Below are 15,802 nucleotides of genomic sequence, written 5' to 3' on the forward strand. Positions count from 1 at the left end.
TCGTTACACTTGCTATAGTCCATCGAAATACTCTCTTTTCGCTGCACTGATTGCCATATTCTACGTCGATTCTCGAGGTGCAGTGAACCACGTCAAACTTCTCAGGCAAACAGTCATACACTTGAAATGTTTTCAAACACAAACGAACCCATCTGAAAAAAACGAGTGGGAAAATATGCACATAACAAACTACATGTGTTAGTGACAATGTGAAAATTCCGGGGAAATCTTTGAGAAATTCTCACTACTCTCCGTACATTTCTACTCCGATTCGCGTATACTCGTATGGAAACTCCCGAGCTCAGCTGAAGAAATCAAACATATATTCCTCCAACACTACGTTGATAAATATCACTACGAGGAAAGATACCAAATCGCAGTATGAAGATTTTCCCCAATGTACCTACCTAGATGCCAAATCTCGAGCTTGTGTAAGATACCCCAACCTCATAAGCCCCATCCAAGTGATCATCTGATGAGGTGCCCATCCAGCTGGCCAATCCCACTGACCGGTGAATCTAAAATCAACACCATATACAACAATAACATATACAACAACAGCAGCAACAACAACATATACAACAACAGCAGCAACAACAACAGCAACATATACGACAACAACAACAACAACAACGACACCAGTGTGGAGTGTGGAAAAAACGATACTCATCAAATTCATAGTATACCCGCATCTAAAGGATGATATTTCTTTGGGGGTTACACCAGTGTGGTGTTGGAATATATGTTTGCTATCCTCAGCTGATCTTAGGACTCAGTCAGGAGTTGAATCACTTATAATAGGCGTTTATATACGAATTAGGATATAAATATACAGAAACCAACGAGAATTTCCCGAATTTTCCTCAAAATTTTCATAAAATTACCCACACTGCACCAGTGCGGTAGAATATGCACATGGTCAACTACATGTGTTGGTGACAATCTGAAAATTTCGAGCCACTGCGAATTCACGCGTAAGCCTCCACAATGAGCAAGGAAACTCCTGAGCTCAGCTGGGAAAACCAAAAACATACATTTTACCAACACTGCTAACAACAACAGTAACCAAAAAAACGAAATAATAAAAGCTTCGCTCCGCTAAAATATCTTACCCTTTTTCATTGTTTTTTAAATCGTCCGATACCACACCACCAGGTTGACCAAGATAGCCCATCAGTGTGTTAACAACCTCATTAGAAAGTTGCCGATCCCCATCAACCACACCGCACCATAAAGGATATGCCAATCCCGTCACCGACAAGAACGATGTGTCCACTTGCCCGTTACGCGTGTTGTAGTCGAAAAATGCACTCCTTTCTGGTATGTACCTGCGTGCAAAAAGATACGCATATCTTTGATCGATATCTTCTACAAGTCACTCCTCACATTAATCTCAATATCGTCAACTTTCGCGCTTCCGCAAGAGCCGTCCAATCTCGAGATGGCTCTTTCAAAACTACAGGGGGGAAATCAAAATCGATCACGTGATCGATTATGATACTTACATGCCATATCTCGCTCTATCTTATACAAGATACAATTCAAATCGACTGTTGCCATATCACATGCATCGTATCGACTCAACCTCGCTGTGGTGTCGTGACCCGACTCACGGACGGCCATATCAGATTGGACCTGAGCATCAACTAGAAATATTCAGGAGTACCGAGATAGACATGTAGGAAACTTTTAACAGAAATTTTCTGAAAAAAATCTGGAAACATTCTCAGTCAATTTTTGAAGTTGAAGGAGTATTTGTTCTTCTCAGCCGAGCTCACGAGTTTCCCCACTATACAAGTTTACATACCAATTATGGTACAAGTGTGCAGAGAACTCCAACAAGAATTTCCCAAAATTTCATCCGACCCTCAATATTATAACTAACACATGTAGTTGACCACTAGGCCTTCGTGACGAAGGGGCGGAGCTCACTGAGTCCACGTCCATGGACTCAATCAATGAGTTTTACATAGGTCCAGCCCGGTTCGATCCCCGGGTAGGACACTTCTCCATCATTAAAGTTTTTCGTGCATATCTCTTCGAGCTGTTCGCATAATCGAGTTTTCCGATTTTCCCAACACCTCCGCATCTAGAGGAGTCGTTTGATCTATCTGATAGCCTCCTACGCTCCGTAGTTGAGCCAGAATAATTCTGCATGCACGCCTGTTGTTGCGGTATATGCTCCGCTCGCTCCGCAATGCGCATATTCCCCCATTATTAATACCGCTCTCTCGAGATCTCCTCCCTCTAACGTGAGCATCCAATCGTAATGCCCCGGTTCCACAGCCCTACATCGAGCTGCCGGTGATCCACCGTATCTACGACGAAAATTGTATTCGTGAAACGCTTCGCTCCGCTAAGAAACTTTCCCACTTCGACAAGCCTGTTATTTCATCGTATCTCGGCGTTGACTTCCACACAGTATCATATTCCTTCACAATTGCCGCTGTGGCTCGCTGAACCTGCCGTTGAGGAAATGCAAGATTGAGCAAGATTTTGCCTAAAACTACCAGTTTATCATCGTCTGTAATGTACGGTAGCAATAGCATGAGGGTTGACGATAACAGAGGGGGTTGCGCACGATTCAGAAAATACCTGAAGATTCCACAAATACCGGGAAATTTTCCGATTTTTTTCAGAAAAAAATTGTAAATGAAACCAGTTAACACTATACCGCGGAGTTGCCCGAGATATTGATAGACTAGAAAAGAAATCGTTAAGTGTAGAATCAGCACGCATACACAACCGCGGCGTGGGGGAATATGCACATGATCAACTACATGCGTAGATGACGACATTTGTGAAAATTTCGAGGGGAAAAATTTCGGGAAATTCTTATTGATTCCTGTATTCCACTTCTACCCGAATTCGTACGTAAACTCTTCTGAGCTCAACTGATGAGAAAAGCCAACATATACATTCCTACTCCAACACTACAGAACTCGCCGCATTATTACGATCGATTGGCATTAAGAACTTTGCCGTAATTCTCCACCTGATACACGTGGTTTCTCAACATGGACGTGGCGATTCGAAGGAGCTCAGTATTCGGTGGTGACGATGAATGGACCAACCCAAGAGTGATGAAATAGCTGAGGAAGAAGAAAAGATACTCAAAGATATCTCCACAACGCACAGCGAAGATTTTATGATAAATTCACTCTAAAATGATCGACCATTGGTTCACTATAGTATTTCGTGGATGACTTTTATCATTAAACTTCAAAAACTGTTGAATATCAACAATTTGGGAGATCCCGGGTTCAAATCTCACTTGAGACTCCTTCAGAAGATTTTCCTACAGCGTTGGAAAAATATGTTCGCTTTTCTATGCTGAGCTTGAGAGTTTCCCCACTAAGTGTACAGCAATCAATGAGAATTTTTCAAAATTTTAATTTTCTCACCAACACATGTGGTTGACCATATACATATTTTCCCACACCGTCTTCCTACAATATAAATATATATACAATTACGGCGCAAATAATTCACGACTAATCTCCTTTCCATCACAATAATGCAAATTTAACCGTCCCAGGGATCGAACCCACGCCCTTACGGTACCTATCCCAGCCATACATCTCGTTGAACCGTGCGCCAGGTACCATATACGAAGAGCCGAACTCTAACGCCAGTAATGCTGAGTCCATCTCTTCGAAGTCTTTCGTCGATTTCGGTACACCAGGAAACGCTTCCACTCCAACTGCTGAGTTCTTCAAGGCATCTTTGTAAACATTCAAATCGGCTTCTGGTACGAACAGCAACGGATTGCCTAAAATTCACCAGAAAAATTAAAATTAATTGAAAAAAAAATTATATGAATAATCAAGATTGCCAAACATTTACCGGAAAAATTAGAATAATTGGAAAAATATACGAATAATCAATACGCTGCCGTATGAGATTCACGAAAATTTTATTTTACAACATCTTGTCCGTGGAAACAGAACTATACACGAAGTCTGAGATGGTTGATTATACGAGTCGCAAATGAGATTTTCATCAACCTTAGTACGACAGGTTTCGTTGTATTTCACCCAATTTCACGAAAAAAAACTTATTATATTTCCAATTTCATGATTGTGAACTCATTGGAGTTTCTTCACCCTAGTGATATAAAAAACACTAGTGAAAAAATTATATTTCACGACTACTGCATATTATCACCGCGAATATCGCGTTTTTCACAGAATATTACTCCACGTGAAACTAATTATATTTTTCAACCTACCATCAGCTCTCCTCGATTTAACCTTAGAGTCGACCAAGCATCTTATTATCTTGTCGGCTTCGGGCCCCATGTGGCGAGTTAATGATGGCCACGCCTTAGTTGCTATAGTGTGACGGAGTATATCTAGAGGTTGCTCAACCATAATACCGATACTAGTATTTGAAATATATATTTAAATCACTACAATGTTGGGGGAATATATGTTAGCTTTTCCTTATCAGCTCAGGAGTTCAGAAACCAACGAGAATTTTCCAAAATTTTCTCAGAAATTTCATACTGTCGTACACTTTCCAAGAATGTAAGAACAGAAAAACTATTTCATTATCGCGATGCATTTACGTGTTGTCAAATTCGCTCGCGTTCGCCGTCTGACCGCCGCCAGCCTAGAGTTACCAATCAGACCTCAACCTCCTCGTAATTTATCATCGTGTAACGTTGGCTAATACGATAGATTAACTTCAATGAGAAGTTGGCAAACTTTGGTGCTCTTCAGAAGTGGTGAAATAATTACTATCACAATACTAAATCTGTGATTTTAACAACAGTGTGATTAGGTAAACAGAATTATACACGTTTAACATGGTGGATTATACGAGGCACAAGTGAAGCCTTAACCAGTCAAACAAATGAATGAAGATAGCGATAGGTTAGATATCAGTTGAGATTCAACGAAAACAACGTTTGGACCTCACCCCGAATAAAATATGCACGCATACACATGTGCTTGCGTGCACTCCACGATGTAACTAAAGTTTCCTCATATGCGCACAACTGAAATTATTCAAAAGATTGGTGTTACTCTCGAACTGATATCTACATAGTCATGGAGTGGCTTTCCTGTTCTCAGGCATGTATGTTTTTGAATTCTGTTGACGAACTGTTCAACAAGCTACTGATTCCCCTTGTTTGTTCTGATCACCGACAGCCATGATGGATGGATAACCCAATTACACAGGAGTGTGTGGATGCTGCAAAATATAATCTTAATTGATTATCACACGCCACGGTTTCACTCTAAAGCGAGCGAGTATATACACAGATCTTTACAGTGAGAAATGGCGAGGACAGTTTCAAACTATCTAGGTATTCCCTTCGCATCGGAATATTCGATCAACTACCAAAGGTAGCTACTATCGGTCCAACTGAGTCAAGTCTCAAAGCTATACCACACCGAGGTGTATCGTGACATTCGTCCACGTCACGAAGTTCCACTCTGAGGAAATATGCATATGGTCAGCTTCCAGTGTGTTGTTGATAATATGGGAATCCTGGGAGGAAATCATCATTGCTCTCTAAACACGCTTACCCGAATTCATATGTGAGCCTCATATAATTAGGAAACTCCTGAGCTCAGCTGAGGAAAGGATTCAGCCAAGCGTCGTGTTGAAATTCGAGGCTGATGATATAACTATTCAGTCGAATTTATTGTGTTAAGTCGGCGTTCCAAGGGGAGGGAGACACAACTTGCACAAGAGCAGCTAGTGGCCACGGATGGTTTTCGAGATGTTGGACGTTGTTGATCTATGGGGTTGTTGGAGTGGGAATATATGTTTGCTTTCCTCAGCTGAGCTCAGGAGTTTCCTCATTAATTATACGAATTTGAATGGAAATGTACAAAAACTACTGAGAGTTTCCCCCAAAATTTTGTATATTGTGACCTTGTATATATTTTCCCACTAGTAGTTGAATATATTAGTTTTACTACTGGGGAGAGATGACACGTGTCGTGCCTCCGCTGCCGCCTCTGCGTTCAGTCACTTTTGCTCGCCATTTATCCATCATCGAGGACGCCTCTGATAAGAACATTGGTTGTGTCGAGTATAGGGTACCAGGTGGAGTCGAGGGCCGCATCTTCTACCCGCCGGTAGCTGCGGGGGTGACACGTGGTTACACCCAAACTACGTGGATGAGGAATGTGCCAAGATATGCGTAAGCAGCGGAGTTTTGGGTTCTTATAGCGTATAAAAAAATAAAAAATATATGTTGAATTTGTGATGTCTGTCTAATAAAATATATAATTTCTGTATGAAAAATACAGACGATTGCCCCTTTGTGAAAGTTGCCAATCGCTTCGAGTCGTCTTCTAATTTTATGCCACATGTAATGCATCGAGATGGAGTATTCTCGTGAATATTATCATCGCCTGAATGCTCTCCAATTAGTCGATTTATTATCAGTAGTAATTTTCATTAGATTTGTTCGTAGTGTCGTGCTATTGAACTAAACGGTAATTTGTTCGTAGTGTACAAAAATACGCATATGAACTCGATGGTGGTCAATTTCTCGTCGTATATGTTTTGTAGTAATAAATTAAATAACGTGTCGTAAAGAGAGATATATTCATCTTTCATGTTTTTTTTCATGTAAATTGATTGTTTAATCGTCGTAACCATATTGTGGTTATTGTACTTAATCGTCGTAACCATATTGTGGTTATTGTCCTTAATCGTCGTAACCATATTGTGGTTATTCTACTTAATCGTCGTAACCATATTGTGGTTATTGTACTTAATCGTCGTAACCATATTGTGGTTATTGTACTTAATCGTCGTAACCATATTGTGGTTATTGTACTTAATCGTCGTAACCATATTGTGGTTTTGTCCTTAATCGTCGTAACCATATTGTGGTTATTGTACTTAATCGTCGTAACCATATTGTGGTTATTGTACTTAATCGTCGTAACCATATTGTGGTTATTGTCCTTAATCGTCGTAACCATATTGTGGTTATTGTACTTAATCGTCGTAACCATATTGTGGTTATTGTACTTAATCGTCGTAACCATATTGTGGTTATTGTACTTAATCGTCGTAACCATATTGGGGTTATTGTACTTAATCGTCGTTTACTGTACTCGTCATTCTTTGATATTTTCAGGTTCGGTCAATTGGATGTGGCTCGAGCCTTGTTCAGGAGCTCCAAAGTGATGCAAATTATCATCCGTTTCTTGCAGTGGATGGTGAAGCTACTAGGATATTTTATTCCCAGGTGAAATCTTGCAATCTTGCATTTCTTCAACGCGATTGGTCATCTCTTCAGCGGTTGGTCGTTGTACAAGCTGAACTCTACTTATGACGATATGGAGCCTATAGCCGAGGGAGATCTACCATTGGTTGTTTTTTCGCATGGCCTCACTGGAAATGGGGATGAAAATGCTCTGCTGTGCTCGACCTTGACACGTAAGAAGGTTTATTTGGTCGAGTGGTAGATCGCTCAGTTGACTATCGAGAGGTTCCGGGTTCGATTCTGGCATGAGTCGTTTTAGATGCGATCGTTGGAGGAGCTATTGTAGCGGTGATTCATCATCAGGATGGGTCCTCTTGTGAGGCGATGGATGAGAACGGCCGCGAAATACCATACATTCCGGTAAAGTGTTCAGCCTCGCCCATCCGAGTTCGATCCCTGGTGGTTGCTTTTTTGTAGGATCCCAGGGAAAATCCGTACCCCAGGAACTTTCGTCCTCAGCAAGTTCGTCAGAGAGCAAATGAGATGAAATCAGTGATCGAGTAGTAGAGTTGAATGTTGCTGATGATTTCGGGTAAGTATTTTTCAGATATCTGTGCACAATTGGTTCTGGGAAGGAGTCAGGAGTCCCTTTGCTCAATCGAGTCACGAAGTTGATAGACCCGAATCGTATCGTCCTTGTTGGGTATTCCTTCGGTGGCGCTACTGTTGCTGAATACTGTAAGGAGTTGGAGGGAATGTTATGTAGATCGTCTTGTTCTATTACCAATGGATTACATTGTAACGTTCACACTCGAAGTTTTCTGATTGCATCTAAACTGTGAAATTTCTAGAGCGCACGTTTTCAATGTTTAAATTTGCAGAAGACTTTTTCAATGTATTATCTATTCTGAGTCGATCCTCGGTGTTGCTATGCTTATGCGTAGTAATGTAATTCTATCGAAATGAAAGGGCAGTTGGAAATGATAATTTCTATATGTCGTATTGGCAGGCACAACTGTTGGTCTGAAGGCAGTTGAGGATAAGCGTGTTTCGTGTGCGGTGCTGATGGATCCGTGGACTTACGTCAGTCCGAGGAATGGTTCTGAGGGGTTTAGATTCCCTGCGGAGGCGCATAAGAAAGGTGTTAATCGTGATGTTTGGTAGAGTTGATAATGGTGTCGGATGTGCTGCTAGCGACCTAGGCTCGAATCTGGGCGAAGGCGATTTTACAGTGAATATCTATTATATGTCGTTCTTATATCCTTCGGGCGTTATCATCTTTACGAGCCTTGGATGCTTGTCTCTATTCCTTCGTCATCGATACGATGAAAAATTGTAAAATTGGAAAAAAATCTGAAAAAGTCGTTGACTATGAAATTGAGAATTCGCATGTTTGTACACTATACATGGTCATAGTATTACTGAGTGAATTTAGGAAATATTAGATCTTATTATTAGTGATAATAATTTTTCGATATGTTATATTTTCCAGTTTTGAATCACGAACATCTTGAAGATCAATGTGTGTGTTCTCCCTGAGGGATGGAGGTTATTTGAGTTCTCAGGAATCCAAGCGCCGACGCTTGTACTCGGCAGCGAGGAGTTTTCGAAGTACCCCGACATGAGTGCAGCCACTAGGAACCTGTATGATAAGAGCCTACAGGCTGGCAGTCGTCTCCGAGTACGATTTTTCAAAGGTGTGGTATGTAATTTGTAATGCATGAAGATTAGGTGATGGAGAGGACGAGGCATGGTAATCTGATGGAACTTTGTTTTTGGGTTCCCGTCTTCTTGCTGCCTTTAGCGGCTGCTTTTTACGATAGGAGAAATAGCAATGCTAGAGGTGAAATAATAATTGGATATTTTTTTAGCGGAGCGAAGTTTTTTTTCTTGTCGTTCTTGTTTAGATACGTACTGTAAAATAATCGGGGCGATCGCTAACTTCATTAATGTGAATACGTCGGCTCATGCTCAGAGCGCTCTAGTGTCGAAAAAGGGGGAAAATTCGAGAGATGGAAAAAAGATTTGAATAAATACCTACTATGTTGGATGAGTATACAGCCGGTTAGGAAGGTTTTCGATGCTGTTTTGGTATCAGATGGTTGTTTTATTTGATGCTCAGTGTTTCTCATCATAGTCTTGTTCACTCTGTGAGTATTTGGTTGAGTTCGCGAGAAGGGTGTTGGGTTTTTGAGGTGTTTTTTTATCTCGTTTGACGTGTTGCTGCTGCCACTCAGCAATATTTTGTACACTGTTTACTCCGTGTGTCAAATTTAATTTCATATCACTTAGGGCGGTTCACAGGTTTCAGTAACAAGGCATACAGTGCAGCTAGACCTACTGAGCAGAGTGTTGGGACATTTTGAATTGGTGTTGTAAAATGACAGTAGGGGAGATACGACTACCTGGTTCGTGGTGCGCTCGCTCTCTGAGGGTGGCGGTTGAGAGTTTTGGATTAGTTGGTAATCTTGTAGTTGTGGTGTAATCTTATGTTTCGTAGCGTATACGGTATGGAAAGCAGATTGGGGTTGTAATTTGACGTTGTAGTTGAATTTGTGCGAGAACGGTCTTGGTCGTAACTCTTGAACTGGGAATTTTGTAACAAAAACGAGCATGTATTTCATACATGGTCAGCTCAATTTTCACCCGCGATATGAAAAATGCATTTCACGACTATTGCATATCATCGCGAATATCGCGCTATTCACCGAGTTTTACGACGCCACTTCACGTAAAACAGGTGAAACTCCATTGTTTTATAACTGAGTGTAATCTCCCGTGAAAGACAGATACTTCCTACCATGGGAGTTTTGCTATTATTTTCATACAGATTTGTCACTATTATTGGCTTTAGAGTATGTGGTGGAGCTTAGTTCACACGCTGTGTGTAGTAAATGTGTGTCACATTTTTCATACCGCTCCATTTTGAATCGCCTGCAGGTGACTGACCATTTTGAGCGGGTTTTTTGTTCATCGTCATCATCATGCCAGAATCTGCTGATAATCAGAAGCCGACTTTAGTATCGATGGAAGAGTCGTCATGTGTGGATTTGAGTGAAGTTGATCTCATATGTGCTGACATGGATGGCACTTTAGTATCTCCATTTCATACCATACCGGACGTAACACTAAATGCTATTATTAGAGCCGATCAGAATGGGTGTAATAATGTCATACCGTAATTTTGTAACATCGTCATTACGTAGGTCCGGTGGTTCCGGCTACAGGGAGATGCCGAGCTTCAACTAGCAGACTGTTTGGGCGATCTGGCATTGATTTGTAAGAGGTCGCAGGTTCTATCCCGGCATGCTGTATTTTTCTGCAGATATTCTCGTCCAGGAATTTACCTCAACGGTTCCGTTATCTATGACCATACAGGAGCAGTGGCTGCTGAAAAGAAACATGATATTGCTGATGTAATAATAAGGCTTGGTTGAAGGGATATATGCTCGCTCCTCGCAGCTGAGTTCAGGAGTTTCTTAAAACTGATAATAGGAGTTTATATAAGAATTTAGGTAGGAGTGTACAAAAAATGATGAGAATCTCCCAAAATTTTCATATGGTCACCAACACATGTAGTTGAGCAATTTTCAACTTTTCAAAAATTTCGGTGAGTTATTGAAAAATTTCGGGTAAGCTATTCATAATCCTGGTTCACTGAGATGGTACAGTACGTGACCTTTATCGTTTCAAAGACAGTTTTGAGAGGCTACAGTTTCCTAAAACATTTAGTACAAAAATAAGAATGTCGAGTCAACACATCTTCTACCCTAAGTCGAGTCGAGTGCAAAATCTGACTAGATAGCCTTGGAAACTCTTGAGCGCAGCTGAGGGAAGCAAGCATGCACTCCAACACTGATTCAAACCAACTGTGAGCTCAATGGAGTTTCACCGGTTTTACGTGAAGTGACGTAATACTCTGTGAGAAACGCGATATTCGCGGTATGCAGTAGTCGTGAAATATTTTTTTCACAAGCGTTTTTCATATCACGGGTGAAACTCCAATGTACTCTATGATAGAGTTTTTCCTGTCCAGATAGTCGGTACAGTTGCCCTACTGAAAGACGACGAATCGGTGATGCTTTTGTGTTATAGTGGAGATCGCGTATTGGCTCCCTACGAGGATAATAGGGTGGTAGATGTTTACAGAAGTGAGCGATGGATGGTATGGCGCTGGAAAAATTTTAGGTGATTCTTGCTCAGGTTTGGCGATCCGATACCGGAGGAGTGTGGATCGTATGATAAAATGTTGGAAAAGATTCGAAGAGAAAATTTGCCAATTCATGTGGTAAGAAGTTATAGTTTTTATGGAACTTTCGATTTTTCTTCTCTTTCTAGATGCATGTGATGTCGCTGGTAGATCCGATGGCGGAAGACATGAGTAAAAGGTTGGAGGATTTTGCAAAGTAATCATGGTAGATTTGAACCGGGGACCTTTCGATCGAGAACATGACGCTCTTCCGTTTGACCAGATGTATGGGTTGTGTGGCTGCACAGTCGGTTTCGATGGCAATGGATATCGTTCCGCGAGGAGTCAGCAAAGGATTAGGCGTGAAAGTTTTGAAGGAGAAATATGGATGTAATGAGTATCTTTGGTTCAAGTTATTATAATACGGATGAAGTTAGATGCTTGCCTTGCATGTATCGGAGATGCGATGAACGATTATGATATGCTAATTGAGGCGGACGTTCCCGTTGCAATGGGAAATGCTATATCTCAAATAAAGGTAGTGTAATTCGTCTACGATTTTTAACGCATAGGAAAAATCCTCAGTGGGGGGAACTCACTAAGTAAGTTGTCGATATAATAATCTTGGAATTTGTTCCGAATTGAAACTACAACATTTTCCGGTCATGTTTCCGACAACATAGTTGTGACGCATCGGATGTTCGCATGCAGTTAGCCGGAAATGACAGTGCGAAGTGAAAAAATCGGAAACATGACCGGGAAATGATGAAGTAGTTACGTTTTCAATCTCAGTCGATTGCCTCTTTTGAGGTTAATACCAATTCTCGAGAAGATTTTCCCGGAGTCGCCGATCTGATCGATAGGATTTGCACCGCTCGCACAGGGAAGGACTTCTGAGGAAAAATTGAGTTTCTATCACTCACCTTGCGCGGTGTTTCCGTCTAGAACGGAATGTGGTGTTGTGTGAATGCGATCGTATATGTTATAATAACATTGTTATTACTCTAGGAGATTTTACTTGGTAACTTGGGAATGATTACCGAGTTGATTTTCAACGGGGTATCGAAATTGTTCGAAAATTAGAAACCATCCTCAGGTTAAACTTCATTTATCGAAATTCTTCCAATTGCTTTCTTGCTCAAGTATGTATTTGTTCTGATATTATTTTTAGCTGATTCTGATTATCAATTTTGACCAATGCACGTTATAGAGCAGGGATGAGAGTATTCTAGAATTCTCTGCAGGATACAGAACCTGCACTCTTCCGAATGGTATATGTCTTGAAAGTTCCATTGGTGTAGTCGTAGAGAAATACTCGGAATGTGCAGAAAATGCGCTCACTGACATTACATGCTCCGCTCGGTCTGTAAGGAAGGGATTGGTATCGATTGATCTACGCTGGGGTGTTTAGGGTGGAAGTGATGCTATTTGAGCCTGGCTTGGTATCTTGTGGTCTCATATCGATAGGTTGTAGTACACAAGTATTCAAGACCGGTAGAACAGCATATGCTTTTGTACCTCTGGGGCATACTGTGAACGATTCAGATAATATCCTTTACAGGCCAATAACAGCGCAATTATCTCCTCTACAACCACACTTATCTCCGGAGGTGGACGATATTATTCCCCGCCTTCTTTCCCACCGGGGCAAAAACGGTGCCGCACGATCTATAGACTTCCCGGGACAAAATATTGACAACTAAATCATGTGAAACTCAACATCGCTCTCTCTGCTACGACTAATATCGACGACTGTGACTGTTGAGCGGACCAGAATTGAAAATGTAAGTGCGGAGTACGCTTGCGTACATACTCGAAGCACTAAAATATTCGAGAATCTGCATCCGTGATACAGACTTCACAATTAACTCCTCCGATGAAATATCTGCCGCGTCGAAAAAACAATGAATCTTCTGTTAAAAGTAAGTAAGGTATGACTCGGATGCGTCACGGATCCCCAATATGATGATCATATTATGTTCGAATCACTCACATCGACGATTCCCATTGGGAATTTCCCAACATAGACTGGACAAGACAGAATCACGCCGCGCTACGGCTTCTATAAAATTGATAGCACCAATGGTCACCAAGCATATAACTCAATATATGCAGATACCTTGACTGCATTGACAGGAGGAAGGGTAGGGACAATACTCTCGTCTTCCTCGTGTGCAAGGTATGGCAGAAAATGGAACTTCACATCTACCAACCGAGCATTTGCAGGTTCCAACTGGGCAATGAGAATCTACCGTGCAGCTCACCGCACCATTAGCAACGGCGATGATAGTCGAGAGGATGGTGAAGATACGGATCATCTACTGTAAGAGGGAGGTTGCAACAACTACAAATTACATCCAATGAAACGTAGTTCTAGATCGAGTCACTATCATAGAGATAAACAAGATACTTGTCGTCAGTCCGAAAGTTAAGTGAACGCTCTGCACGCATGCTCACGATCCCAACTGGAACAAGGTGGCGCAGTGCGTCAGACGGCGCGGCGCACAGGTTGCCTGTCTACGACAGCCAGGCCAAGGGAGATTGGGTTTAGTTTCCCAACAGTGGTGGATGTTGGGAATCCCTAACTTGGGATGCGCGTTGGACGAGCTCAGCGGAGAGCGTGGTCTATCCCGCAACACACATGTCAGTGTGTCTCTTGTAAAACTTTTCAAAGGGTCCGTTAGCAAAACCTCAAACTATGGGCAGGGGAGCGCACCGACGGATCCACGTGAGTCAACCGGTGGCTCTTTTACGGAATCACGCAGGTGCGACCTGCCTACTGAATAGAGGTGCAAATGAAAAAGCTAAATTTAAACGAGCCGTGGAAATTGGCAGATTCTCCGTGTACACATAGAACTCTACGATCCTAACTAACGGGTGCTCTCTCAGGAATGCTTTGAACTGAAAGTCTATGACCAGAGATTGGTCTTGAAATGTTCGAATTCACGTGGTGCTGCGGCATGCAGCGTGAGTATGGCGCGTGCCAAGGTTTCTTAAGAATAGTTTCATGGGAAATAGAAGTCGACTCGGTGGATTGGGTTCCTAGATGTTAGCCTCCGAGTGATGCAGCAAATCACAGGCAGGATGCGTTCTGTGACGTCGTCGAACTCACGCTCTGGGGTGAGGAATTTTAGATTTGGTACGCCTGGTCGCACACGCTTCACTTGAAGTATCGTTCCATTGCACACATCCCCGCCGTCGATATCTTGGGCGGGCCAATACCTCGTGAAAGGGTCGAAGAGCCAACAATGTTGGCCCAACATCCAAGGCAGTAATATCCGTAAGCCCAGACATCGACGGCTCCCTTATTCAGTGAAGGTCCATGCTTGCATGAGGCAAATTCGAGGAAGCGTAACAAGTATCATTACTTCAGGAGTCGCCGATCTGATCGATAGGATTTGCACCGCTCGCACAGGGAAGGACTTCTGAGGAAAAATCGAGTTTCTATCGTTCACCTTGCGCGGTGTTTCCGTCTAGAACGGAATGAGGTGTTGTGTGAATGCGATCGTATATGTTATTACTCTAGGAGATTTTACTTGGTAACTTGGGAATGATTACCGAGTTGATTTTGAACGGGGTATCGAAATTGTTCAGAAATTAGAAACCATACTCAAAATATGGGGTTGAAACATGAAGGGATACCATTGTGGAGGCTCCTCTTTCTGTTGATATATGATGTTTAACATCATATAAATCTATAACTTCGCGCCTTGTCTAACATCAGATGTTAGACAAGGCGCGAAGTTATAGATTTACTTAGTAGAATATAAAGATTGAAGCATATATCGAGTGACCCGATTCAAGACCGGTAGAACAGCATATGCTTTTGCACCTCTGGGGCATACTGTGAACGAATCAGATAATATCCTTTACAGGCCAATAACAGCGCAATTATCTCCTCTACAACCACACTTATCTCCTGAGGTGGACGATATTATTCCCCGCCTTCTTTCCCACCGAGGCAAAAACGGTGCCACACGATCTATAGACTTCCCGGGACAATATATTGACAACTAAATCATGTGAAACTCAACATCGCTCTCTCTGCTACGACTAATATCGACGACTGTGACTGTTGAGCGGACCAGAATTGAAAATGTAAGTGCGGAGTACGCTTGCGTACATACTCGAAGCACTAAAATATTCGAGAATCTGCATCCGTGATACAGACTTCACAATTAACTCCTCCGATGAAATATCTGCCGCGTCGAAAAAACAATGAATCTTCTGTTAAAAGTAAGTAAGGTATGACTCGGATGCGTCACGGATCCCCAATATGATGATCATATTATGTTCGAATCACTCACATCGACGATTCCCATTGGGAATTTCCCAACATAGACTGGACAAGACAGAATCACGCCGCGCTACGGCTTCTATAAAATTGATAGCACCAATGGTCACCAAGCATATAACTCAATATATGCAGATAC

At 41.9% G+C, this 15,802-nt stretch overlaps 4 protein-coding genes across 4 annotated transcripts in view; 3 read left to right on the top strand and 1 right to left on the bottom strand.

Moving 5' to 3' along the window:
• Positions 1-4,301, bottom strand: part of Pmar_PMAR019320 (Neutral trehalase, putative) — a gene marked incomplete at both ends in the record, with an annotated part of 11,436 nt that extends 7,135 nt beyond the window's left edge. The window contains 4 exons of the mRNA XM_002784798.1: positions 2,366-2,595; positions 2,958-3,092; positions 3,565-3,772; positions 4,232-4,301. Of these exons, the coding sequence (XP_002784844.1) occupies positions 2,366-2,595; positions 2,958-3,092; positions 3,565-3,772; positions 4,232-4,301 (643 nt within the window). The remainder of the gene's footprint in view (positions 1-2,365; positions 2,596-2,957; positions 3,093-3,564; positions 3,773-4,231) is intronic.
• A 1,644-nt stretch (positions 4,302-5,945) lies between these two features.
• Pmar_PMAR019321 (Platelet-activating factor acetylhydrolase precursor, putative) lies at positions 5,946-9,303 on the top strand (the record flags this gene model as incomplete). The annotated part of the gene is made up of 10 exons (XM_002784799.1): positions 5,946-6,160; positions 7,112-7,222; positions 7,274-7,413; positions 7,500-7,600; positions 7,658-7,740; positions 7,788-7,918; positions 8,190-8,321; positions 8,746-8,861; positions 8,912-9,023; positions 9,088-9,303. The coding sequence occupies 10 exons, from the start codon at positions 5,946-5,948 to the stop codon at positions 9,207-9,209; spliced, it is 1,263 nt and encodes a 420-aa protein (XP_002784845.1). The 3' UTR covers positions 9,210-9,303.
• An 861-nt stretch (positions 9,304-10,164) lies between these two features.
• On the top strand, positions 10,165-11,422 carry Pmar_PMAR019322 (hypothetical protein; the record flags this gene model as incomplete). The annotated part of the gene is made up of 4 exons (XM_002784800.1): positions 10,165-10,302; positions 10,387-10,466; positions 10,506-10,596; positions 11,384-11,422. 4 exons carry the CDS (start codon positions 10,165-10,167, stop codon positions 11,420-11,422), a joined length of 348 nt encoding a protein of 115 aa, XP_002784846.1.
• Positions 11,423-11,518: 96 nt separating this feature from the next.
• Pmar_PMAR019323 (hypothetical protein) lies at positions 11,519-11,916 on the top strand (the record flags this gene model as incomplete). Its single annotated transcript, XM_002784801.1, has 3 exons — positions 11,519-11,586; positions 11,653-11,759; positions 11,807-11,916. 3 exons carry the CDS (start codon positions 11,519-11,521, stop codon positions 11,914-11,916), a joined length of 285 nt encoding a protein of 94 aa, XP_002784847.1.
• Between the last annotated feature and the right edge of the window lie 3,886 nt (positions 11,917-15,802).

The sequence above is a fragment of the Perkinsus marinus genome, assembly GCF_000006405.1.
Source record: "Perkinsus marinus ATCC 50983 genomic scaffold scf_1104296934586, whole genome shotgun sequence".
In the NCBI taxonomy this organism is placed as follows: Eukaryota; Perkinsozoa; order Perkinsida; family Perkinsidae; genus Perkinsus; species Perkinsus marinus.